Below are 27,309 nucleotides of genomic sequence, written 5' to 3'. Positions count from 1 at the left end.
CCCGGCTGGGCGCTTCCCCTCCCGGCCTCCAGCTGTGCTGGGGAAGCGCTGGCCGGGAGCGCAGAGTCTGGGGGCTGCCCGGCAAACAGTGAAGCCGGTAGCGCTTGGGCAGCCCTTTCCGCTTGGCTGGGAGTGGGAGGGAGGAGGGGGCGGAATTAGGGCGGGAAGGGGCAGAGTTGGGGCGGGGCTGGGGAAATGGGCGGGACCAGGGCCCGTGGAGGGTCCTCTTTTTTTATTTGTTAGATATGGTAACCCTAGCCGCTACCCACCACCCCCATTGGCATGGTGTGGCAAACCGCAGTCAGTGGAAGCTGCGATCGGCCGAACGTGCAGACGCGGCAGGTAAACATGAACCGCGTGCCAAAGGTTGCCGATCCCTGCTCTAAGCTAACAGTTCCCAAACACTAGTCCACAGACTGCTCACGTGGTGTTGATTTCCTCATTTCTAAATGCTATTCCTCTTAAAAGAAGCTTGAAATAAATTGAGTATTTTTATAACATGTTAGAAATCCCTGTCATTTGTACAAAGAATTTTCCATTCAGTGATCTCTCTACTCTATGAACAAAAGTTTTAAAACCAGTTTCAAATATGGCCCAAACCCGTGGATGTTACATATTACCATCTGTAAGCTGTTTCATGAATCATAACCAAAGTTAAATGAGCTGGTGATCTCAGTCAATTTCTTCAGTGAAGGGCCCAACTAGGACACCTCACTCAGGCCTTGGCTGCTGGGTTAATGGAGACCATCTGACCTGCAGCAGTGTTTGGGACTGAGATCCATTGATGGCAGTGTGAGGAGGCTTGTGTGGCTGGTGCCTATTCTATGGCGAAAGGATGTGTTTCAGTACAGAGCCCTGTCAATGCCACTTATGTTGTGGAAGCACTAGTTTCATTTTTAAAGACAGATTGTTATAAAAGCAGTCCAAATAAAAATGGTATATTCTAAAATATGTAAAAACAACTAGAAGTCTTTGTGGCACCTTAGAGACTAACAAATGTATTTGGGCATAAGCTTTCATGGGCTAAAACCCACTTCATCAGATGCATGGAGTGGAAAATACAGTAGCAGGTATATATACACAGTACATGAAAAGATAGGAGCTGCCTTACCGAGTGGGGGTCAGTCTAATGAGACAATTCAATTAACAGTAGAATACCAAGGGAGGGAAAAAAATGAGGGTGGCACATTTCAAACAGTTGACAAGAAGGTGTGAATAACAGTAGAGGGGAATTAGTATGGGGAAATTAGTTTTTGTAATGACCCAGTCACTCCTAGTCTTTATTCAGGCCTAATTTGACGGTGTCTAGTTTGCAGGAGCGGCTCCAGGCCCCAGTGCAGCAAGCGCGTGCCTGTGGCGGCAAGCCCCGGGGGGCAGCCTGCTGGTCGCTGTTGGGGCAGTAGCCAGGCAGCCTTCGGCGGCGTGTCTGCGGAAGGTCTGCTGGTCCCATGGCTTCGGTGGCAATTCAGCGGCAGGCACGCCAAAGGCGGGGGACCGGCAGATCACCCGCAGACATGCCCTGTGACCAGCGGATTGCTCGCAGGCATGCCACCGAAGGCCACCTGCCTGCCATGCTTGGGGCAGCAAATAACATAGAGCCGCCCCTGCCAGTTTGTAAATTACTGGGTAAGGCTACTCCCATCTTTTCATGTACTATGTATATATCTCCTACTGTATTTTCCGCTCCATGCATCTGATGAAATGGGTTATATCCCACGAAAGCTTATGCCCAGATCAATTTGTTAGTCTCTAAAGTGCCACAAGGACTCCTCGTTGTTTTTGCTGATACAGATTAACAGAGCTACCACCCTAAAATCTGTAGTGTGCGTAAGCTATTTGGTATAGGGAATGTGTGTTTGTACGGTATCTGGCCTACTGGAACGATAGCGAGAGGCCTATGGGGTGCTACTGTAATATAAACCCCTATGAAATCAACCTGAGATATTTTAATTTAACATTCTAAGTATACAATAGTGTAAATCGTCAATACCTAAGCCCCTGCCGTGGCTATTGCACTGAACGATAAGTATTTAGGATTTGGAAAGGTTTCCCTTTGTTCTAATGCTAAACTGCGCCAGCTTTTGCATTACGCTGCCAGGCTTCAGCACGAAAAATGAAAGCCGCCCGTCACGCCTGTGCTCATAGGACAAGACTTGTGGGCAGGAGCCCACTGCCCCCCAGGCTCTCCCCTCCCTTTCGGGCAGGCCTCAGGCTCTGCCGCTGAGTGGGCGTGTTAGCGGGGATTGAGGCAGGGGTCTAAGCCTGGGGGTGAATTGCAGCCCCTGAGGCCAGCCCCAGCCCCAGCCCCACCTGGCAGGGGGCAGGTGGCTGCAATCCCACCGCGAGCCAGACACGTGGCGCTAGAGCGTGCCCCCCCCCTGTGCGCAGTGTCTCGGGCGGGCGGGCAGTTGGGCTGAAAGGCGCAACCGCAGGGGGCCAGGGCGCCTCAGGCGCGTCCCTCCTCCCGCTCCGCCGCCCGCGCGCAGGCTCCAAACCGGCCCCCGGCGCGTGCTGGGCGCGGCCGCTCGACGCGAATGACCAATCAGGAGCTAGAACCGTTCTCCTGCCAGCCAATAGGGTGCGGTGCGCGCCCGGGCCGAGGCTATATAGGACAGGCGGCCGCGAAGGGGTCGTTAATCGGACGTTGGCGGCAGTAGAGGCGGCGCGTCCCGGGCGGGCCAGTGTATTGCCCCTCGGCCGCCTCCCTCAGGTCCGTGCGTGCGCCCCCGGAACGCCCCTCCTCGGGGGTGGGCCCCTCCGCGCCTGTTACCCCGCCTCCGTCCCCTGGGGCGCCCCTCCCCGCAGTGTGTGCCCCCCAGTACCTGTCCTGGGGCCTGTGCCCTGGAGCACCTGTTCTCCGGCCTTCTCCCATCCCTGGGTCTGTGCTTGCCCCGTGTGCCCCCCCCAGCATCCCCTCGGCAGCACCCTCCCTGTGCTGCTGCTTCCGCCGCCTCCCGCCGCAATGGGAACGGGCGACGGGATGGATCACGTGGTGAGTCCCTGTTCTGTTCATCCCCTCTGGGGCACCTGGTATTGGCCACTGTCGGAAGACAGGATACTGGGCTGGATGGACCTTTGGTCTGACCCAGTGTGGCCGTTCCTATGTGCTCTCCCTGCTTATGCCCCCCAGCACCCGTTCCCGCAACAGGTGCTTCCAGGGGCAGGTGGCTCGTCTGCAAATCGGGAGAGCGGTGTTCAGTGCCCAGATCTGCTACTGGTTTCCTGTGTAACCTTGACAAGTCGTCAAGTCAGCGCGGCCTACTACACTCCAGAGTTAGGTCAGCGAAAGGCAGCTTGTGTCTACGCTGAGGGCTTGTTTTCACAACCAGGGACATGGAAGCTGCTGTAGTCGATGCAGCAGGTGTCAGTTTTGCTGGTCTAGTGAAGATCTGATAAATCGATGGCAGAGCACACTCTGGTATTCCAGCTCCCTGAGAAGAATAAGGGAAGTTGGCCGGAGAGCGTCTCCCATTGACGCAGCACAGTGAAGATACTGGGGTAAGTCGACCTACGCTGCGTCGACTCCAGCTAGGTTATTCATGTAGCTGGAGTAGCGTAAACTGGGTCAACTTACCCCTGTAGTGAAGACAAGCCCTAAAATGTTGCTCCCAGTAATGTAATTCACTTACTACACCAAGTTAATTCCACCTTGGCAAGAGGCATAGCACTTTGGTCAATGTAGTTAGGTCAGTGCAGTGTAGACACTGCATTGCTTACACTAACAATTGCTGCCTTTCTGAAGTGTCCCACGATGCCCCACACTGACCGTTAATTGGGTGCAAGCGCTCCTGGTGGGTATGCACACCAGTGACACACGGAGCATAGTGTGGACATGCAAAAGCAATTTAATTACTGTGGTGGCTGTAGGTTGATGTAACTTTGATTGATTTAATTTTGTAGTGTAGACTTGCTTTGTGTGCCTTGCTTCCCAATCTTTCCAGTGGGGATAACAGCATTGCCTACGTTGGGGATAAATACCTTAAAGCTTCTCAGATGCTCAGGTGCTCCAGAAATGGGCTGTGTAAGACCTTAAGATAGATAAATACACAACAGTGGCATTTTTGCCCCTTTAGCACTCATAATGAGTATCCTTTTATTTCAGTTAAATAATCTAATTTGGACCTGAAACCTGCAGATTGCTGAGTGTGACTGGGCCCTGCATTGTAGTCTCAATGGGGCTCCACACCTAATAACTTTTTGGATTAAGGTCTACATTACATTTTTTAATGAAATTAATAAGTATGTGCCTGTTTGTAAAATAATTGTTTTGAGACAAATATTTGGAGAACCTCAGTCTTCAAAATTAAGTCTGTTTGGAGTTAATAACTGTTAAATAGCACTGTGAAACACTAAACATTACTGTACTAAGACATATTGAACAGCTTGTTGAAACAGCAGGGATGATGTGAATGTCATATTTACAAAGCTGAGTGGACTAAATTTAGGAAGCATGAAGTAAGATGGACACTTGTGATTTCTTTGATTATGTAGAAGTTGTGCACTGTATGCTTCAGATTAATTGGGGTTTTCTTTCTTGGGGTTTTTAGCTTCTTGTTTGGTTTGGGGGTCGGTTTGCAGTACACATCAGAGCTATCCAGTGTCTTGTGCGTTAATCATTTAAAAAAAAAATTGGGAATATTAAGAGATTTCTTTAAACATCTGGAAAACATGCAGATGTTTTCTGGAAGTGCCATGGGAGACTAAATGTATTGTTAAGCATGTACGTAGTATTTATGTTTAAAAGGTTCCCATGTCAGAAGGAGAGACTTTCCTGACAGTTGCCATTTAGATTTTCCCAAATATTCCAAATATTGATGTTGCAGCACAAGTTTTCAGAGGATTAAGTAATAGAAAGACATTTCCCTCTTCCATTTTTACACTATCACTGCTTATAAGTATAGCTCAAATTTGATTTAAGGCTTGGATTTTCATTTGAAATATATACTACTGTACATTTGCACGTTCACATACTATTGACAATGTTAGTTTGGTAGTTATGTAGAGTGAGTTAATAGAAAACAGACATTCAAAAGTCACGTTTTTTTTTAATCCCAGAAGATAAATTTGCTTTTTTGTAGATCGTGCAGAGGTTAATGCAGGATGAGAGATTTGCCTTCAGATCCTGCTTTTCTGTGTTAATCTTTTAAATTTGATTTTGAGTTACTGTCCTGAGGATGGGGGAAATAATTTATTTTCCATTCCTACAATTTTACTGTTTGTTTCCAATGTGCTAGTCAGAAAAGCCTGAAGTATTAGAACTGATAGATATACCTGTTAGTCCTTACCTGTAAATGTAACTAAGCCCTGACCACTTTTCAACAAAGTCTCTGGCTATTTGGTTCCAGCTGTGTTTTCCCCTGCCTAGTATATTGTTTTATTTTGAAATGTGTTTCAATCTTTTGAGTCATAATAATATTTTGATGACTGTATGTTTAAGGAACAAGAAATTACTTGTAACTTTGTTTCTTTGAAGTTAACTTTTCACAGGATTCCCACTTACCTATCCCACCTCCCCTCACAGTTTGCGGTTCCATTCCAAGTTGATATATTCCTGGTAGGACATTATACCATGTCCATCCTTGAAATGAGAAGGTGGCTTTCTGTCAGCACTTGCAAGATTCCTGGTTCTCAGGAGACATAGGACTCCACTCTTTCACTTCTACCTGCCTTTTTTTAGACAAGCTCTACTACTCATTTAAAATGGTTTCTGGGGTATCAGAAGTCTCCTCTGCCACAATGTTACTCCAATACTGTATCAAAACTATTTGCATGTTATCATGACTTTAGTAATGTATGATGTAAATTTCTCACTGTATACCAATAAAAAAAGAACTCATGGTTCAGCTAAGAAATAAATATTTCATAGAATATCAGGGTTGGAAGAGACCTCAGGAGGTCATCTAGTCCAACCCCCTGCTCAGAGCAGGACCAACCACAACTAAATCATTCCAGCCAGGGCTTTGTCAAGCTGAGCCTTAAAAAGTTTTAAGTATGAGAAAAGTGAGAAGATGGTTGCCTGATTGATAAGAGAAGGAGCAGTGTTAAATCTAACTGGATTGTGGGGATGCCTGGAATTATATTAGATAAAATATGTTTTCATTATACTTAAAATAAGTAAGAATAGCAAATCTTTCTGGGGGTTTTTCATGGTTTGCCTGATGACTTCTCAGTGAGATTTTCTGTTTTTAGAGAGCACACCATACAACCCTGACTTTTATCACAACATAGTTGATCACAGCATGATACCACTTCTATTTTATCTGACATTGACATTTTTGTGCAGAATAGATCATTTTGAACTTCTCTTCTTATTTTTAATCAGGTGAGAAACCAATAAATAAAAACAAGCTGTTGATTTCAAGATTTTGTAGTGAAAGTGAATTGGAGGAAACTGTGTTTGAGCTGATTGCTTCTAGTGACAACTCTGATACTTGGACCATGGAACAAAGAGAAAACATCAGTGATAAGAGTAAAACAGGAGTCTTCACTGAGCCAGCCTATGCTATAGACAAGTCTGATGAAATTGATTGTGTTGATACTCTGTTCGGTGAACTTGCAGAGGGCGTCAACTGCTCTGTTTCAGGCCAGGCATATTCCATAAATGTCTCAGAATTAAAGTTTCCAGATGAAAGCTTAGCTTGTTTCAGTTCATCACTAGATGCAGAACTTGAAACTTACAATAAAATAAGAGAGAGGATTTCCAAAGTGTATGAAGACAAAAGTGAAGCTGATATGTTGGGACAGGTCTGCAACAATATACATTTCAGTTACAAGGAGAGTGACGACAGACCCAAGAGTGATGTAGATGAAGACTCACAACTAGAGTATCACAGTGCTGAAGAGCAAGATTATTCTGGTCAAAATACCTCATATATGCCTTTTGCGCAAATTAAAACTCTAAGGACACAAAATTCAGAAGTTCTGGAGTTGGTAGAGCCACTTTATGAAGTTATATGTGATGGAGCCATAGGTGGGCAAAATCCTGTTAGCAAATTAGGTGATGGTTCTTTTCCCTTGGATTATGGTGCTGTTGATGAGTTTTATAATAAAGCAGCTATACCAGAATTCTCAAAAACATCTCAGGACTCCATATCACTGATGGATTACAAAGGCCTGAAATGTGAAAATCATGAAGAGGAACAAACTGAAGATACATATCATAGTAAACTTGGTGAAAATTCATTTGAAAGTGATACTGTTGTGAATAGAGAATATCAAAAATCACTCTCCACGAGCAGTTCAGAAAATCAACAAAAGATGGAGGCTGTTTCTTTTTGTGATGTTGCACAGTCATCACAAATGGCTATAAAAAAAGTGTTTAAAATGAGCGATACTAACAGCATGTTGCAGAAGCATGGAAATACTTGTGTATTACCATGGGAAAGATCTTCTGTGACATCCACACAGATTTCTAGCAAAAATGCAGACGATTCAATTTCTTGTAGTTGTGAAGAATCATTTTTGTCTGCATTTAATTCTGATTGTCATGATTGCAGCCAGAAGACTGTTGAAAGGAAACCAGATTTTTCTTTTGCACTCCCCAGAATTCCAATGAAAGATGGTCATTTGTCTTGTGTGGAAGTTATAGATAAGTATGCTGGTAATAGTACCAGACATCAAGTAGATTTTCCTGACTCAGAAATCAAGTGCCTCACATGCTTGAATAATGCTACAAGTAATAATAAAGTTACAGTTAACCAGAGTGTTGATGCAAGTTCTGATTTTAGGGCTTGTTTCACTACAAGCAGAGCTACTAGTGCTAATGCTTCTGTGGTATCTAAAGCAAACAACACAAAGTTAACAATGATGAACAAAATCAAGTCTGAAGAATGGCAGAGTGAGACCTGTAGAAGTATTGCCTGCAATACAGATTTGTCATGTGTAGATGGCAGTATGGAGCAGATTGCCTCATGGCTTGCTGAGACATGGGAAAATTGTATCTACAGTGAAATCCCAACAACTGAATGGAATTCACAAATTAAGGTAATTTTGAGCTCACTGAGCAACTCAAAATAAACTCAGTTTTTAAAACAAAATAATTATATTTGTAACTCTTTCAATGTCAGTAAATGCAGATTGTATAATTCTTTTCTTTTAAATGATTATTGTTTCTAGGATCCTTTGGAGTTGAAAAATAAGTTGAGTGTCAGAGATTTAAGAGAAAATCCTGACAGGTATGTCATACATTGTAAATATTTGTATTTATGGATGCTCAGTGATAAATGTAGAATTTACTTAATAGTCTTCAGGTTCTCTGAATAAGCAAATTAAGAATTCAACGAAAATATTATTTAGAATGCTTGCTCTGAAGATTAACAGAGCCACTGAGCTTCATTTAATTTTTATGACTGCACTTTCTGCATAAAGATGACTAGAGTGGTAGTTGCATTTCCTCCTCTTAGGGATCAATATAACGTGAAAGCCACCATGCTTGATACTGCGGAGTACTGTTTTTCCTATTTGGCTAGTGGAGAGTAGGAATTAACTGATTTTAAGTTTCAAGTTTTCCTTCTAAAATGTAGTCAGAAATACCTTTTGAAAGTTATACAAATGTCAAGATAATACATACACAATAAATTAAGAAATATTCTCTCGCTTAATCAGTTCAATAATATATTTTTCCTTTTAAAGGATGTTGCATCTTAGCAAAGAAATTGAGAAGAATTATTCATCAAACTGTTGTAGGAGGTTGCTGCAGAGAGCTATAAAAGCAGAATTGCAGCTTCTAAGAACTCACTATTGGATGTGTCATCAGCACTGCTGGAAGATTTACAGACTTGTTATAGAAGAAAGAGAATGTTTTAACAGGCATGCATTAATTTTATTTTTCTTGAATAAAACAGATGTAATATTCTTCAATAGGATAGAATTTAAGAAATCCAGCTGCTCGTTAATCTAAAGAGAGCAACAGCAAATGCTTTCCTAAAATCCATTTGAGCGTCAACCAAATAACTGTTACTTATTTGATAGTATCTTGTGAAATTAAAATATTCCAAATATAATTAATATTAGTCACTGCTAACTACCGTATGCATTCTTGTACACATGTAGTTGTAATATTTATTCAAATACACTCACTGGACCAGTTAATCAGTTCTGCTGAAGACACATTCTTAGGGTGTAATGCCAAAACATCAGAGTATTTTGACCCAATCAGAAGATGGTGGTGTTTGCCACAGAGCTCAAATTGCTAGTAATAACTGGTCTAATTCTTTATTTACTTTTGTCCCTGCAGTAATATTTTGTGTTTTGTTTAAGTACTATTGGAAGGGCATTAGTTGCTGAATAGGACTGCTTTATTCTAAGTGGAACAGGTAGTGATGCATATAGTTGAGCTTGCCTGACACTTTCCATGATTAGATCCTGTTTTCAGTTGCTTATCACTTTATCATACTTTAACCATTCAGCCTGAAATTTTCCATAGCAGGTGTTTGCCTCAGGCTGTGCGTGCACTTTGAAAATTTCAGCTAAATCGGTTCACTTGTTTCCAAGAACAAAGTTACAGGAAAGTCTTTGCGGAGTGACTGAACATGCTCCCTTCCAGGAGCTGGTGTGGACACTGTAGTGCCAGGTCCTGGATCTTAGAATAGGAAGTCTCCTATGCTATCATTGTACCACTGCTGGTGCCCAGGCAGCACAGAGGACGAGGAAACAGCCTGATGCAAATGCCAGAGGGTGAGAGCTAGGGTAGGAACAGAGAGGCACAGGGGAAATAGAAGACAAGTGAGACTGAGAAAGGAGCTGGAAGAATGAATAGGTGCAGATTTGTACTGAGCAGTGGAGGGGGGTGGGTAGGGGAGGAGAAAAGAGGGAACATGGATAGGATCCTGAGGATGGTTAGGAGTAAAAGGGTCAGACAGGCTGGGTCTGAGGCTGGGACAGGGACAAAAGAGTTTATAACCACTAAATCACACTTCCTCTTAAGAACTTGGAATTGAACCCATGATTCCTGAGCCTCACAGTCTTCTTGTGCTAGCAAATAGTTTTGCAACCCATTGGCAAAGTTTGCGTTTCATCCTCCCTTGCTCCTACTAGTTACTTTGTAAGCTCAAATGATTAGAGTTCTGTGCAGTGGATTTAGAGTCCCCAATCCTGTTGATGACCCATGTGGAGGTCAGTATGATTCTGCATGATGGAATATGATTTTTTAGTTTGCTTAGGGAAAAAAAAAATCTTAGGAAGTTGCATCCAAAACCACTTCAGACTCCAGGTCAATAGACCATGAAAGAAAATAGAACAATGTTCAGTTTTATCTTCAATTTGTAGTCTCTTAAACTAAATGTCCACCAGTCTGGAGGAATTCTTTGGGATTGTTTAAAGTGATTTAAGATCCATATGTTATCTTTGAGGGAAGTATATTTCAATCTGCCTTTTAATACACTTACTGTGCCCTGGGGAAACAAATTTGACTCATCTGTCTCCAGTTGATCCCATGGGTGGATCTTACACAGAAATAACTCTGGATTGGTGAGTATTAATGAAAAGACATATTTACAAATAGGAAACAAATTATCCTATTGTATTTTTTAAATTTATTTTTATTAAGACTTTTAAATAATTACAAATAAGCATTCTTTCAAAGGGTCCCATAACACTTTGATGCAAGAATCTATATAGAAAAAAAGAAATTCTTGTAAAAAGGAAAGTCCACACATAAAACTGCATTAGAGATCACAAAAGACCAAGATGGTTTAAGCTAACATTTATTCAAAATAATAGATTTCTTCATATGTGGTGGGGGAGATGCAGGGACATGAAAAATCTTGAGGCACCATAAAATATTTTTGATAATTCTTGAAGCAATAATGTAACAGGAATGTCCTATTAGGTATTTGAAGTGCTTTTTTATATTTTTTCAGGAATTTTAAAAGTGACATTTCCAAGACTGAACTAGGGTCATCTTTGTTGTCTGTTTTTGAAGAACTGAAGGCTAGGTATGAAAGCATGAGAGAAAAATTAGTCATGGGTATACCATTGGATTCACTGCCCCCATTATCAGTAGAGTCAAAATTGCTCTCGATCTTTTCTTCTTATGTTCCTTCAAAGGTACAGTAGGTTTTTATTTAAGTTACTCTTTGGCTTTAAGTAGGAATGTTTTTATTTAAAAACTAACGGAATTCTTTTTTTTCTTGACAGTTAGTGAAAGACAACCTTCTTTATAAGTAAGTAATTACAATTTTTATTTATCTATTCAGATTAAGGTATAGACCAGAAGTGAGCGCAAAATAAATAGTGTGAGTATTTTTGTTTTTTTGTGTAAGAACTTCACTTGTTACTTCAACTCCGTTTAGCTGAAAAAGCAGGTTGGCACTTTTGGCAGTGAGATTTTATTTAAGAGTGAAGTTTTACTCTGCAAAGTAATTGTATGCAAATGGTATTGTAGAGTTCTATGTTTGTATCCTCATGACCTTCAGTTCAGATTTTCTCAATTTACACATAAAAAGGTGTATTTTCCCTACCATTCAACATTCAATTTCTATCTGGGAGCTTAAATTCAAGCTGTTATTTCTGGCTTGCATATACTCACCAGTAATAAAGATTTTGCATTCAGCACATAGTTGACAGTTCTGTTGTCAATGTACAAGTCTGAAAGGAGTCCAGTTCACTGTTCCATAGATGCATTGTCTGCAGCGCTAATGGGTAACAAGTAAGGCTGTCAAGCGATTAAAAAAAATTAATTGCGATTAATCGCGCTGTTAATAATAGAATTTAAATTTTTAAAAATATTTTTGGATCTTTTCTACATTTTCAAATGTATTGATTTCAATTACAACACAGAATACAAAATGCACTCAAAAAGAAACCAGTGTAAAACTTTAGAGCCTACAAGTCCACTCAGTCCTACTTCTTGTTCAGCTAATCGCAAAGAGAAACAAGTTTGCTTACATTTACAGGAGATAATGCTGCCCACTTCTTAATTACAATGTCACCTGAAAGTGAGAACAGGCATTTGCATGGCACTGTTGTAGCTGGCGTTGCAAGATATTTACGTGCCAAATGCGCTGAAGATTCATATACCTTTTCGTGCTTTGGCCATTGTTCCAGAGGACATATTTCCATGCTGATGACGCTCGTTAAAAAAATAATGCATTAATTAAATTTGTGACTGAACTCCTGGGGGAGAATTGTATGTCCCCTGCTGTTTTACCCGCATTCTGCCATATATTTCATGTTATAGCAGACTCGGATGATGACCCAGCACATGTTGTTCATTTTAAGAACACTTTCACTGCAAATTTGACAAAATGCAAAGAAGATACCAATGTGAAACTTTTAAGATAGCTACAGCTTGATCCAAGATTTAAGAATCTGAAGTGCTTTCCAAAATCTGAGAGGGATAAGGTGTGGATCATGCTTTCAGAAATTTTAAAAGAGCAATACTGATGCAGAAAGTACAGAATCTAAACCACCAAAAAGAAAATCAACCTTCTGCTGGTGGCATCTGACTCAGATGATGAAAAGGAACATGTGTTGATCCGCACTGCTTTGAATCGTTAGCAAGCAGAACCCGCTGTCAGCATGAACACATGTCCTCTGGAATGGTGGTTGAAGCATCAAGGGACATATGAATCTTTAGCGCATCTGGCATGTAAATATCTTGCGACACCGGCTACAACAGTGCCATGCCTGTTCTCACTTTCAAGTGACATTGTAAACGAAGCAGGCAGCATTTATCTTCTGCAAATATAAACAAACTTGTTTATCTGAGCTACTGGCTGAACAAGAAGTAGGACTGAGTGGGCTTGTAGGCTCTAAAGTTTTACATTGTTTTATTTTTGAATGCAGGTTTCTTTTGTACATAATTCTACATTTGTAAGTTCAACTTTCATGATAAAGAGATTGCACTACAGTACTTGTATTAGGGGAATTGAAAAATACTATTTCTTTTGTTTTTTACAGTGCAAATATTTGTAATCAAAAATAAATATAAAGTGAGCACTGTACACTTTGTATTCTGTGTTGTAATTGAAATCAATATATTTGAAAATGTAGAAAAGCATCCAAAATATTTAATACATTTTAATTGGTATTTTATTGCTTAGTTGGTATTCTATTGCTTTTTTAAATTGCAATTAATTTTTTTGAGTTAATTGCGTGACTTAACTGCGATTAATTGACAGCCCTAGTAACAAGTAGCAAAAACATACATCCCTCAGGTACACAAAACTATGTAAGCAGGGAAGTTAAGTTAAGCCACCTAACAATGCATAGCTTTTATTCCCTCACACATAGTCACACACCATATCATTTCCACGACTGCCGTATACCATAGTCCACATACCACAGCATTAATTCTCCCCCCCTACGTATGTCAGCCTTCTAGTACGTGGTTTACCAAACTTCTCCTACAGCCTTTCCTTCTGCACACCACCTTTACAACTACTGCCTTCTTCCTTTACTGTTGGTTTGGGGTGAGGGAGGTGGCTTGATAAACAGGATGAAATAAGGCTGGCCTCTCAAGGGGAAAGAGATTTGAGAATAATGGGAGAAGGTGACCATTTTGAAAGAAATTCTTTCAAATTTTTCTGAAGGAGATTATTATTCGGCCGTTGTTGAAAGATAAACTTTCATTTATAAAGAATAACAGCAACAGATTTTAAATATGTATTTTCAGAAAATCCACTGTATTAGATATACTCAAGATTGACCTCTCCACTAATTTTTGTGTAAATAGTTTTCAAAGGAGATGTCGCCAATAATTGCCTGACTACAACAGATAAAGTTCAACAGACCAGTTTCAAGTTTATTTAAAATTATTAAAAGAAATCAGCAACAACAAAAATTGTCAGAAACTAATGAAAAATGAAAAATATTTCAGTACTTCAGTGAAGATGAAAACATTCCATTTTTCATCTGAACAGACCCCCCTGAACAAGCAGCTCCAGGAACTGCACTTACATTTCCTGTCTCTCTGGAAACAAAGGGCTAGTGTTACATATATGGTGTTCTTGTCATCGCTACAAGCCAACACCAGGGGCGGCTCTAGGTTTTTGCCGCCCCAAGCATGGCAGGCAGGCTGCCTTCGGCAGCTTGCCTGTGGGAGGTCCCCGGTCCCGCGGATTCGGCGTACCCGCCACCAAATCCACAGGACCGGCGGACCTCCTGCAGTCAAGCCGCCGAAGGCTGCCTGACTGCCGCCCTCGCAGGGACCGGCAGGGTGCTCCCTGCAGCTTGCCGCCCCAGGCACGCGCTTGGAGCGCTGGTGCCTGGAGCCGCTGCTGGCCAACACAATGATGGTACAATAGATCTAAAAGTATAGAGTCTGACAGTTGCCCTGTAAGTATCATTAAAGGTTCCTGACTAACATTCGGTTAAAATGTGCTCATTAAATTAAGAGTAATTTTATTCGCGCTGTCTCTAACATGGAACCAGCAAATGTTTCTGTATTACTTTTTTGTTGCACAAGCAATGTCATATTACGTCACTCAGAAGCTATTGGAATATGGTGTGATGTAATGGAACTGGCTGTAGTTTGTTTTATGGCTAATGGATAACACACAAATTTGCAAGTGCAGCTTATCAGAATTCTATCTTTAAACAAATATTATGACAATGTAGATAATTTTCCAGTTTTCTTTTGTCAGTATTTTAAAAACATGTCTATTTAAATACTGTATCATAAAAGAATGCCACAGCAGAATAATAAGTGATTGCCATATTATGACCTTGTATAAGTAGGACAAAGGGAAAAGAGAAATAAAACTTCCAGTATTACTGTGTAATTGCAAAATTATTTGTCTTGTGAGAAAGAATTTAAAAATCAAGCAAATCATATCTCATAGCTACTTTTAAACTTTCTCTTAATCATGTTAAATGTAGTCAGACTGAGTAACATGAAATATACTCTTAAAATGAAAAATATAGCTACAGAAATAAACAATGTAAAGAATTGCTGGTTACATCAAAATGTATACAAAATATTTGCATAAGAGGGATAGTGATTCTATTAATAAAAGTAGATAAGAGACACTAAGGTAGTATTACAGTGGATGACTGAAAAGGTCTCTAAAATGTTTCCTGGAATTGATATTTTTCTTTTAGTATGTATCACATTACCAAATAATTAATTTTAACTTCCAAACAATTGTTTTTCTATAAATCTTAATTAAATTAAATGGTAAAATATTCCTAGCAATAGGAACAAACTCTACTTTTTTTCTTTCTCTGTTAATATCTAGTATGTTTATAGAATCTTCACATGTACAATTGTTGTCTCTCTAAAATTCCTATTAAAATAGAATCATAGATTATTAGGGTTGGAAGGGACCTCAGGAGATCTAGTCCAACCCCCTGCTCAAAGCAGGATCAATCCCCAACTAAATCCCCAAATGGCTCCCTCAAGGATTGAACACTCAACCCTGGGTTTAGCAGGCCAGTGCTCAAACCACTGAGCCTATCCCTCCCCCGTTATTAAACTTTAGCATCTTTTACATTGGATATGTTGATGTTTATATATTAATTTTTCCTCATCTTCAATCAGCTAAGAAAAATAAAGTTGGTAGAGACCATCCATTTTGAAAATTACACTGAATAACAGGAGACTATATTAAAATTTATAATCTACAGTAACTCCTCACTTAACGTCTTCCTGCTTAACGTTGTTTCAAAGTTACGTCGCTGCTCAATTAGGGAACATGCTCGTTTAAAGTTGTGCAATGCTCCCTTATAACGTCATTTGGCTGCCTGCTCTGTCCACTGCTTGTAAGATTCTGTGCAAGAGCAGCGACTTTACAAGGGACCATTGCACAAGTTCCTCTTCTCCACCTCTTCCCCCTCCCTCCCAGCGCTTCTCCCCAGGGCCAAACAGCTGTTTGGTGGCACTTAAGACTTTCTGGGAGGGAAGGGGAGGAGCAGGGAAGCGCTGCCTCTCCACTTCTCCCCCTCCCTCCTTCCCAGAAAGTCCTAAGTGTCGCCAAACAGCTGTTTGATGGCCCTTAGGACTTGGGGGAGGGGAAGGTGCGGGGACGTGACATGCTCCGGTGAGGAGGTGGACTGGGGTTGGGAAGAGGTGGGCCTGGAGTGGAGTGGGGACGGGAAGAGGTGGGCCTGGAGCATCCCCCAGCAAAGTCGGCGCCTGTTCTTCTCCAGGGAAGCTGCTGCTGCGAAGGTGTTTCCTAGCATCCTTACCTGCAGCAGGCTGTGCCTGTGTGGGGTAAGCCAGGGGCACTTCCCAACCACAGTACATACAGTACAATATATAATGCCTTTTGCCCCCCCCAAATTTCCTTAGAACCTAACCCCTGCATTTACATTCAGTCTTATGGGAAAATTGGATTCACTTAACATCGTTTCACTTAAAGTCGCATTTTTCAGGAACATAACTACAATGTTAAGTGAGGAGTTACTGTATTTTCAAAAGTTGCATGTTATTTTTTAGTTCTAGTTCTGCGGCAGAAAAGTCAGGCTTGGAAATGTCAAAACATCAAGAGAGTGAAATTTCCTCCAGCCTGAAAAGAACACCACCTTTAGTGAGTTTCCTGAACATTTACTTTGGAACCTTCTTATAAGCTAATAATCGTTTTAAATCCTATTCTTTATGCAGACATATTTTTAGAACAGTATATAAAAATATAATTTTGATCTTTACACTGCATCCAAGAATTGGCATTTCTTAGCATATATCTCAGTGCTAGCAATGGGATACAATGCAACTGATATTACCAAGGGATTATAATACTGCTTTCGAAATGTAAAATGATTGAGATCTTGAACTAAGATTAGTGGGCAAAAGTTTTTCTATAGCTAATTAGCATATATATAGTGTGAAACTTGGAAAAATATTAAATTATGCATTTTAAGCTAAAAAGGGTATTGTTACTCAACAAGTAACTAATGCAAGCCTATTTATAGGTCACTCCTCAAATGTGTTTAACTGACAACAGGCAGCATAAGCAATATCCTTCCTACAAGAACTTTGAAATAAAGTATGAGGCTCAAGATATAGAAAGGGGTAAGTTAGATGTATCTAATTCAAGATTTGACAGTAAAGTTCAGCAGGAACAGCATAATGTATTTGTTATTTGTATTATGAATTTGCAAATACCCAAAACCTCTGAATAAAATATCCACATTGATACTCTACTGCCCTTTCTCTAAGGGGTCATTTAATGTTAAATCAACTACACACTGCAGTTTCAGATATACAATCTGTGGGTAATGTAACAAAGAAATGGAAACATGCACAAATATGTTTTCTATGTAGCTGCAAACCACAGTATCTTGAATAATGTTATGTAGAGGCCTTAGAAGAATGATTCCCTTTAAGTATAGTGTGAGTCAATGGTGACAGGGGAAAGTCGTGTATTTTACCTACATGTTAATATTACTACAGTTAAATTATTTTCTCTAGGTACTGGAGAATGATTGTAGTTAGGGCTCTCAAGTGATTAAAAAAATTAATCATGAGTAATCACGCTGTTAAACAATAATAGAATACTATTTATATAAATATTTTTGGATGTTTTCCGCTTTTTCAAATATATTGATTTTAATTACAACACAGAATACAACATGTAGAGTGCTTACTTTCTATTTATTTTTTGTTACAAATATTTGCACTGTAAATGGGGGGAGGGATAGCTCAGTGGTTTGAGCATTGGCCTGCTAAACCCAGGGTTGCGAGTTCAATCCTTGAGGGGGCCACTTAGGGATCTGGGGCAAAATCAGTACTTGGTCCTGCTAGTGAAGGCAGGGGGCTGGACTCGATGACCTTTCAAGGTCCCTTCCAGTTCTAGGAGATAGGATATCTCCATTATTTTTTTTTTTTTTAAATAAAAGAAATAGTATTTTTCAATTCACTCAATACAAGTACTGTAGTGCAATCTCTTTATCATGAAAGTTGAACTCACAAATGTAGAATTATGTACCAAAATAACTGCATTCAAAAATAAAACAATGTAAAACTTTAGTGCCTACAAGCTCACTCAGTCCTATTTCTTGTTCAGCCAATCGCTCAGACAAATAAGGTTGTTTACATTTGCAGGAGATAATGCTGCCTGCTTCTTGTTCACAATGTCACCTGAAAGTGAGAAGAGGTGTTTGCATGGCACTATTGTAGCTGGTGTTGCAAGATATTTACATGCCAGATGCTCTAAAGCTTTATATGTCCCTTGATGCTTCAACCATCGTTCCAGAGGGCATGTGTCCAGGCTGATGACGGGTTGTGCTTGATAACAATACAAAGCAGTGCGGACCGACTCATGTTCATTTTCATCATCTTAGTGAAATGCCACCAGCAGAAGGTTGATTTTCTTTTTTGGTGGTTCGGGTTCTGTAGTTTCTGCATTGGAGTGTTGCTCTTTTAAGACTTCGGAAAGCATGCTCCACACCTCGTCCCTCTCAGATTTTGGAAGGCACTTCAGATTCTTAAACCTTGGGTCGAGTGCTGTAGCTATCTTTAGAAATCTCACATTGGTATATTTTTTTGTATTTTGTCAAATCTGCAGTGAAAGTGTTCTTAAAATGAACAACATGTGCTGAGTCATCATCCAAGACTGCTATAACATGAAATATATGGCAGAATGCAGGAAAAACACAGGGTAGGAGACATACAATTCTCCCCCCAAAGAGTTCAGTCGTAAGCTTAATTATCGCATTATTTTTTTAATGAGCGTCATCAGCATGGAAGCATGTCCTCTGGAATGGTGGCCAGAGCATAAAGGGGCATACCAATGTTTAGCATATCTGGCACATAAATACTTCGCAATGCCAGCTACAAAAGTGCCATGCAAACATCTGTTCTCACTTTCTGGTGACATTGTAAATAAGAGGTGGGTAGCATTATCTCCCTTAAATGTAAACAAACTTGTTTGTCTTAGCAATTGGCTGAACAAGAAGTAGAATGAGTGGACTTGTAGGCCGCTAAGTTTTGCATTGTTTTGTTTTTGACTGCATTTATGTAACAAAAAACTGTTTGTAAGTTGCACTTTCACAATAAAGAAATTGCAGTGCGGTACTTGTATGAGATACATGAGGGGTGTAACCATAGGTGCTGAAAAATACGGTTTGTTTATCATTTTTACAGTGCAAATATTTGTAATAAAAATAATATAAAGTAGGCAGTGTACATTTCGTATTCTGTGTTGTAATTGAAATCAATATATTTGAAAAAGTGGAAAACATCCAAAAATATTTAAATAAATGGTATTCTATTATTGTTTAATGGTGTGATTAATCACGATTATTTTTTAATCACTTGACAGCCCTAAACATAACCAATATTTTTAATCTCTTCCTTTATTTTGAAAAAGGAACTAACATGATGTGTATGTTACACAAATTTTTTTCTCTAACAGATGAAACTGAATCAGAAAGGTGAAATCACTTGCCTGAGACCATACGAGTCAGTGGCAGAGTCAGGATTAGTGCTCAGGGCATCCTAATTCTCAGCCTTGTGCTCATTTCTGCAGGCAACTCTGCCTTCTCAATATCATTGCTTGAATTTTAGTACAGACGTTCCCCGACTTACGCAAGCGTTCCGTTCCTGAACGCCTTGCATAAGTCGGGAACATATACCCGACAATTACACGCGCAAAAAAAAAAAAAAAAGTTTACGGAACCTTTTCCGTAAGCGCGGGTTTGTGTAAGCGGGTTTGCATAACCTGGGGAGCATCTGTATATGAAACTAAGTTTGCTTTAATGTGTTGCAGACGGCAGAAAAAATCAAGAAATAAAAGAAGACTGGTTTGATGCTAAAGAAAACTTTACAGTGACTGATTTTTCAGTAACACTTCTAGGGAATGAAAAAGAACAAGAAAATCTAGAGAAGGTCATTAGTACAAAAGGTGAGTTGAGCACTCTATTGGTTTAGGTAAGAATGGCATTAGTGTTGCTTTATTGAACATTGCTTGTCCTCTGAAGGGTCAGCTGGATTTTCAAGTGCTACTTTTTCATATTTTTTTAGTACTATTCTCTTTCCTTGTTTGCGATGAGTTTCCTATAAAGAATTGCTTCTAGCTTTTGTGTAAAATTTACCACTTTGGCCAAAATTTTCAAATGTGTATGTCATCAAACACAAACCTGGAAATATTCCTCTTTAATTTTTTCTAATACTGACTTCTCCAGAGATAATAAGGACAGATTCACACTCTTGAGATTGTGCCCCTGTATGGGGGCATGGTTGGAACTACTCAAATTAAGTGTAGTAAAAGGATAAAGCTTGTTGGTTCCATAAGAGGAGGGGAGGCATGTTATACCCATAGGTGCTGTCTTCCTCTTTACTTGGGCGGGTGCCCGACCCCCCCTTTGCCCCAGGCCCTGCCTGCACTCCACCACTTCCTCCAAGCCCCCACCTCACCTCTTCCCACCCCTGCTCCGCCCCAGTCCCCGCCTATCTCCACTCCTGCCCCCAAGCCCTCTTCCCGCTCTGTCCCGCCTCTTCCCTGCCTCTTTCTAACCCCTCCCCTGAGCATGCCCTGTCCCCGCTCCTCCCCCTCCTCCGAGGGCCTCCTGCACGCTGTGGAACAGCTGATCGTGACAGGCAGGAGGTGCTGGGAGGGAGGAGAGGAGTTGATCAGCGGGGCCACCGGTGATCAAAGTGGGGAGCTTGGCTGCCAGCGGGTGCTAAGTACCCACTATTTTTTTTCTGTAGGCGCTCCAGTCGGCACCTATGGTTACACCCCTCACGCAATGGAATGTGGGAACCCTTTAGTGTTCCAACCAGTAGTACCTTTCTGATTGTGGTCAGTGAAGAACTCCCCGAGTCACTGCAACCAACTTTCTTGCTCTATAGCTCCATGTTGTTGCCTCTCCACTACTTTATTCTTACAGAAAATATATTTCAATAGCACGTCAAACCTAGTGTTCCCTATTTGATGCTTTGCATATTTTTTACAGCTCAAATTGGAGTCCCTGCATCAATATTACCTGCATCAGTGCCCTTAATATGTTCTTTCCTTTGGAAAGGACTGTGCATTCTCTGCTCCTGTGATTTCTGACTTTGAGCAATTAGGTGCTGAAGAAAGTTTGTAAAGTCTCTCTTGGCTTCTTAGCATCTTCTTGTGAATCTAGTGAGAAGCCAGCCTGGAAGACCTTGAAAGTTTCAGCTTCAAGTGTTCCTGAGTGGCAGGTTCCAGTTGAATGTCAAGACCTGCATCTTACTGACATCACTGCCCAGCCATTTCAGTGTATGCCAGAAGTGGTTTGCAGAGGGGCACCTAGTGGACTGTCCCCTGTTAGCTGAAACCAACAATAATCTCTGGGTTCCTGAGACCGAGTGGTAGCTGGAGGAGGAAAGGATCAGCTTGCTCCTGCCCCCCCGTAGCTGCTGCCATCCTTCCCCTTCTTGTCCTCCGCCCTCATAGCTACCCACATGGGGCTCTGCTCCAGGGTAGGACCGTCAGCACTTTAAGGGACTCTAGAACTGACATCACAGTCCCTTGATGTGGCGCTGCCCAGAATGAGGCTAGGTCTACACTACCCGCCTGAATCGGCGGGTAGAAATTGATCTCTTGGGGATCGAATTATCGCGTCTCGTCGGGACGCGACAGTCAATCTCCGAATCGACGCTCTTACTCCACCAGCGGAGGTGGGAGTAAGCGCCATCGACGGGGAGCCCCGGAGGTCGATTTTGCTGCTGTCCTCGCAGCGGGGTGAGTCGGCTCCAATAGCTATTCGCGTAGCTGAATTTGCGTATCTTAAATCGACCTCCCCCCACCCCCACCACCCCCCGTAGTGAAGACCTGCCCTGAGTGTTGTGCAGGTGAGTGCTGGGAAGGTGGAAGGAGTGTCCTTCCCCATTCTACTGTAGAGCACCAGTCTCTCCCACACCTATCACTCAGCAGCAACAGCTATCTCACAAGCCACAAAATTCCAGCAGCAGCATAAGCTTTTCATCTCACCCCAATAATGACACCAGCTCCCAGTACCCATTTTTTAAATCCATAACACTCACAAAAACCCTCCAAACCCTAAAAATGTTCGGTGGCCCAGTCCTATGCATGTTCAGTGGATCGCAGAATGTTGTGACTCAAAGATTGAGACACTCTGATTTAACAGTATGGGTCTCAAAGCTACGTTTTGACACCACTGGAACATCTAGCTACACTTTATGCATAGTTGCTGAAGCACATCGAAACTTTGAGGACCTTAATTGCATATCTGGACAGTGTTTGATACAAGTTCCTCCTCTAGAAAGACGTTTTGCCGTCAGAGCTGTAAGCTTTTCCTGCGCAAGAGGGGATCACTAGAATCCCAATTTGTGACTAACTCTGACTTTGAGTCTGGGAAAGGAACCTATTGGTTAGAATTAAGAAAATTGGTTAGACAAGTACAATTTCAAATTAAAACGTATACTCTGTTTTTAGAATCAATTTACCAGATTTTGTAGAAGTAAATGAAAAAATGTTTCTGGTCTTCATGCTCTCCTTTACAAAATTTAAAATATGTATATTTCTATGTAGTGTTTTAAGGCAACTATTTGAAAACAAATGCAATTTCACCCTTTTCCCTGTTGTATCATGAATAGGGCTCTACCAAATTCACAACCATGAAAAATACGTCATGGACCATGAACTCTGGTCTCCTGCCATGAAATCTGGTCTTTTGTGTGCTTTTACTCTATACCTTACAGATTTCACTGCGGAGACAAGCGTTTCTCAAATTGGGGATCCTGACACAAAAGGGATTTGGAGAGGGGTTGTGGTATTGCCACCTTTCCTTCTGCACTGCAGCCTTCAGAGCTGGGCAGCTACAGCTGGAGAATGGCGGCTGCTGACTGCGGGCCCCCGCTCTGCAGGCAGCAGTGCAGAAGTAAGAGTGGCAATACCGTACCATGCCATCTTACTTCTGCACTGCGGCTGGCGGCAGCTCTGCCTTCAGAGCTGAGCTCCCGGCCACCAGTCGCCGCTCTCCAGCCACCTGCAGCAGCGCAGAATTAAGGGTAGCAGTACCGCAACCCCCCTACAATAACCTTGTGACACTCCCACAACTCCTTTTTGGGTCAGGACCTCTACAATTACAACACTGAAATTTCATATTGAAATAGATGAAATCATGAAACTTACAATTTTTAAAATCCTATGACCATGAAATTGAGCAAAAGGCACCATGAATTTGGTACGGCCCTAATCATGAAACACATTTTCTCCATTCAATCACTTCGATTTTTTTAGCGATCCCATTTTCCTTTTACATATTTTCTGCTTTTTTTTTTTTTTTTACAATTTATTGTAGATTGAATTGAATAAGCACATTAATATTTTTTCTTGTATATTTCTATACTACCAGAAATAAAGATGGTGAAGAATACAAAAAGTGAGCCAAATAAGCATTATTTTATTCATGTTGGTGGCTTAAGTCCTTCAGTATCAGAGGTAAAATAGCCTTTCTTTAAATAATAATCATAATAATACCTTGTTTATTTAGTAAATTACTTTCATGCTGTACTTTACATCCTAAATATGCTATCTGTTGTAGGCTGATCTAAGGTCTCATTTCCAGAAGTATCAGGTTTTGGAGGTTTCAATATGTGAGTTTTCTAGTAACTACAGGTACATTCATATTAATGTAAATTTTATTTGTATTACATTTGTTGCTGACAAAATAAGTGGCACTTAGGAAAGTTTTTTTTTTTACTTTGTAAGTTACTTTAATGTCAGTGGAATTTTAATTAAATCAATACATTTTCTACAGGTTATATTTTAGATGTTGACTGGCAATGTCTGAGTTCCAGAAACAGTTGACATGTTACTGGAAAATACCAATTATAAAATGTTGTCCTTGCTGGATTAAAATATTGTAGTTCAATTAAAAGCTGTAGCTAACATTTTAAAGTAGAGAGCTGCACCATAATCAGAAGCATTTGTAATTAATGGATTTGGTATTATCCACATATGGAAGCTGGTTAAATTGTATATTAAATTGTATTTTTTCTTAGTTCTTGCACATGTTTTTAAATTTTAGGTATGCATCTCTGAGTTTTAAAAAAGCTAGTAAAGCAAAATTGGCTGTGGATGAAATGAATGGGAAAGAAATAAAAGGAAAAGCAGTAAATGTTCGTCTTGTAAAAACTGTAGGAGAAAATATACTTCCAGCTTTTCAAAAAGTTTCCAGACCACTTCACTATGAAAACCAATCCACTGATAATTTGGAAGAAAATATTCAAGTCAGAACTACCTGCTCTGTCCCGGACTCTTTGAAAGTGCCTTCCACCACCTCAACCTCTTTGAAAGTGCTTTCCCCTCCCTCAGTTTCTTCAGCAATGCCTGCCCCTACCCTGGCCTTTTCAAAAGTGCTCAGCTCTGATTTAAAACCACTTGCACATGAATCAGGACACCTTTTCTTCTCAGTTGATCAACAGGTAAATTATTCTTCCTGGGACAGATTGCGATGAGTTTTTAAAGTTAATTCTTACTTTGTACTTAGCATATTTTGCAGTAGTGTTGGCTTGTGCAAAGTGCTCAAAAATCAGTATCTCTGGCATATTGTAGAAGGGACATAGCTCTCCATCTTTTCCTGCCTAATGTTGACATCTCCACCTTTATTTCTTTAATGATGTAAGCTCATCAAATAACTATACCTGTACATTTCACCACTGGAATAAGTATGGTTTTATTTTGTTTTTTCTTTTAGATTTAAAAGTTTTCACTTTTAATAACAGGTTTCACTTTTAATAAGTTTGTATAAGTGTAATCCATTGTGATTTATTAAGGTACAAGAAAGATTTTTGTTTGGCAGAAGAGCGGAAGGGAAAACTTCTGTTTAAATTGTATCCTAAATTATACGATGAATTCATTTTCAGATTTTCTTCGTCCACTGACTTTATCCAATAACAAGCTTTGTGGTTGTGATTATTAAAAAAAAAAAAAAAAAAACCCTGAAAACTTATTCTACTTTTATTTAATATGAAAATGACTGTTCCTAGGGTAACTTAGAATTTGCCTAATTTAACATGGTTACACATGAAAAAACATAAAAATGGTAACCAAAATAAGAATGTTTTTAATTTTAAGATATATGCAGTAGTTAGTTACATTGTAACATGATCAGTTTTGATCCTGATATACATCTCTATAAATATTTTACTATTGAACTAAATCTGTAATTGCCCCAATAGTTTGAAAAATGGCACATAACAGAAGCGATAATCTTCTGTAAAATAGAATAAGCAATCCATACAATACTTAACACATTCTATGTTCAATTGTTTTAATTTGCATCTAGAGTACAAGAGAGAATCCTCTGCAGATAAAACCTGTTCAGTTCTCTCCTAATCCATCCGCTACCTTTATACCTCCTAACACATTGAACTTGAGCAGCTTTACCAAATTGATGAAGAAATTAGAAGAACTGCATCCCAAGGCTAGTAGGTAAGAATATCTGATTTTTCTCCACTGATTTATGAATCTAATATTCAAGATACAGACGCCCCCCAGGTTACGGAAACCCAACTTATGGAAATCTGCACTTATGGAAAAAGTTCCGTAAACTAGAAATAGGAGTGTGGGTGGGTTTTTTTTTGTTTTTGTTTTTGCGTAATTGCGGGTATACGTTTCCGACTTGTGCAAAATTTGAGTTATGCGAGCGTCTGTAGTCAAATGAAATGATAAATTTGGAATTGGTGAAAACATGTTTATATAATGTCACTCGGTTAAAGACAATCTTTTTTCTGTCTCACTTGTTTAGAGATAATATTGTGGATGCTTTGCTGGAGGTCAGAACAAATAATAAAGGTTTCCTAAGTGGCTTGTCTATTAATGTTATTGTGGAAATGGCTTCCTCTGTTCTGAAGAAATCTGCATCCAAATGTGAGGAAAAAGTAGCATGAAGAGGTGAGCATTCTAGTGCAGAAAGAAAAATACTTTGAAATAGTAAAGGTATTGTTTGTATGGCTGTATAACGTAGCTATATGTGTAGCCTAGTAAATAACTTTGTGCTTTGATTACCACACATGTGCTTCATTGCCAGTGGGGAGTGCACTGAAAGAATTGTCACTGAAGAAGAATTAACTTCTTTTGGAATAGTTGTGTGATGATCACTTACAGTTTTTAATGTTTACCAAGTTAAATTGCTAACTCTATCAGATATAAATCTCACTGTGTAAAATTTGGCATACTTGGGATGATATCCAAATTGTTTCAGAATTTCTGCTGATTTCACAACAGAGAGGTTACATCTCCATTAACATTACTGTACATATAGATGGTGCTGCATTTACAAAAAATTTCCAGACAAAAGTGACATCTAATGGCCTGTTCTTTTAACAGAAATCGATATAGATAGTCCAGAGAATATATACTGGATCCAGTTTTGTATTAAAAGTTGACAGTCCAAGTTCTGTTAAACATGAGGATTGGAGGGTGATTTGCCTATCTTGGTCTTTTGGGGAGGAGGGGATTTATTTGATGGGATTCTGTAGATTTTGTTTTTTTTAAAGGAACTCGGATTAATCCTTCTTTCTGCAACCCTGCATCTCCCACAGTTCTTGACATCTGGGCTGCTCTGTTCACTTTGCAGCTCACAGAGGCCGATCAATTTTTTGGCACTTCCAGTCTGACTGCTGCTTCTTTGCTCCCACTCCAGGCCAATTTTTCTCCTTCTGAAGCAGAGTGTGGATTGCTGTTTTAGTGATCCCGCCTTCACATCTGCCTAATGGGGGGGGGGAGGGGTGTCGTCAAAATTTGGGGAAGTGGGGAGCATTGATCTCTCTCCTAGCCCCTCTTCTCCCCCCCTTGGTCAGTTTTTTGGCTGGGTGTTTGAATGCTCCCACTCCAGAGCCTTCACTGCAGTGCCTCCCTGCTGGTTCCTCTGCACCTTCCAGTTATGGCCGAGCAGTCTAAAAAGCACTGAATGAAAAGCCAAATATTGTTCCATCTGTGAGACAGCCACCCCAGGATCAGCAGACAGTTAGTTATGCCCAGTCTTCCATTGTTAACTGTTAGGTCCCAGGGCTGAGTTAGACAGGCATGTAAAATCCCCTACCCACCAGAGCAGCCCTGACTCTAATGTATATGGGAAATTGGACCAGGAATCGATAGAGCAGGGCAAGGCTCCAAGGATGAGGACTCCAGTCAACTGACTTGGGATAAATTCCAAGGGGTCCCTGGAAAACAGAGGGTAGACTTGCAGGGTCGCAAGTCCCCCAAGTCCTAAAATATGTCCTAAGCACCATGGGAAAAGAAGCGGGGCTCATAAACACCTCTGGCCCTCTCCTATTTGGTCAGGAGGCTCTGGAAGTATTTTCCCTCACCACTCTCTGGGGTAATGGGACCCATCAGGCAAGGACTCAGAAAGAAATCTTGTCAGAGGACTTCAGGTCCACAGCATGACTAGCTGCAAAAGGCCTCACCAAAGTGCAACAGAGCTCATATG

General features: G+C 40.6%; 1 protein-coding gene across 1 annotated transcript; it reads left to right on the top strand.

Annotated features, from left to right (window-relative positions):
* Positions 1–2,534: 2,534 nt before the first annotated feature.
* Positions 2,535–27,295, top strand: RBM44 (RNA binding motif protein 44). The gene is given in 15 exon segments (XM_054044730.1): positions 2,535–2,654; positions 2,656–2,710; positions 6,323–7,983; positions 8,116–8,174; positions 8,632–8,808; positions 10,860–11,046; positions 11,137–11,162; positions 16,379–16,469; positions 16,852–16,951; positions 19,650–19,784; positions 23,227–23,312; positions 23,416–23,489; positions 23,902–24,298; positions 25,162–25,307; positions 25,624–27,295. Coding segments are annotated over 15 exon segments (3,456 nt in total). The 3' UTR covers positions 25,766–27,295.
* The last annotated feature ends 14 nt before the right edge of the window (positions 27,296–27,309 follow it).

The sequence above is a fragment of the Malaclemys terrapin genome, chromosome 11, assembly GCF_027887155.1.
Source record: "Malaclemys terrapin pileata isolate rMalTer1 chromosome 11, rMalTer1.hap1, whole genome shotgun sequence".
NCBI classification, from domain to species: Eukaryota; Metazoa; Chordata; order Testudines; family Emydidae; genus Malaclemys; species Malaclemys terrapin.
Note: the sequence above shows the minus strand (reverse complement) of the source record. Positions and strands in the feature narration are given on the sequence as shown.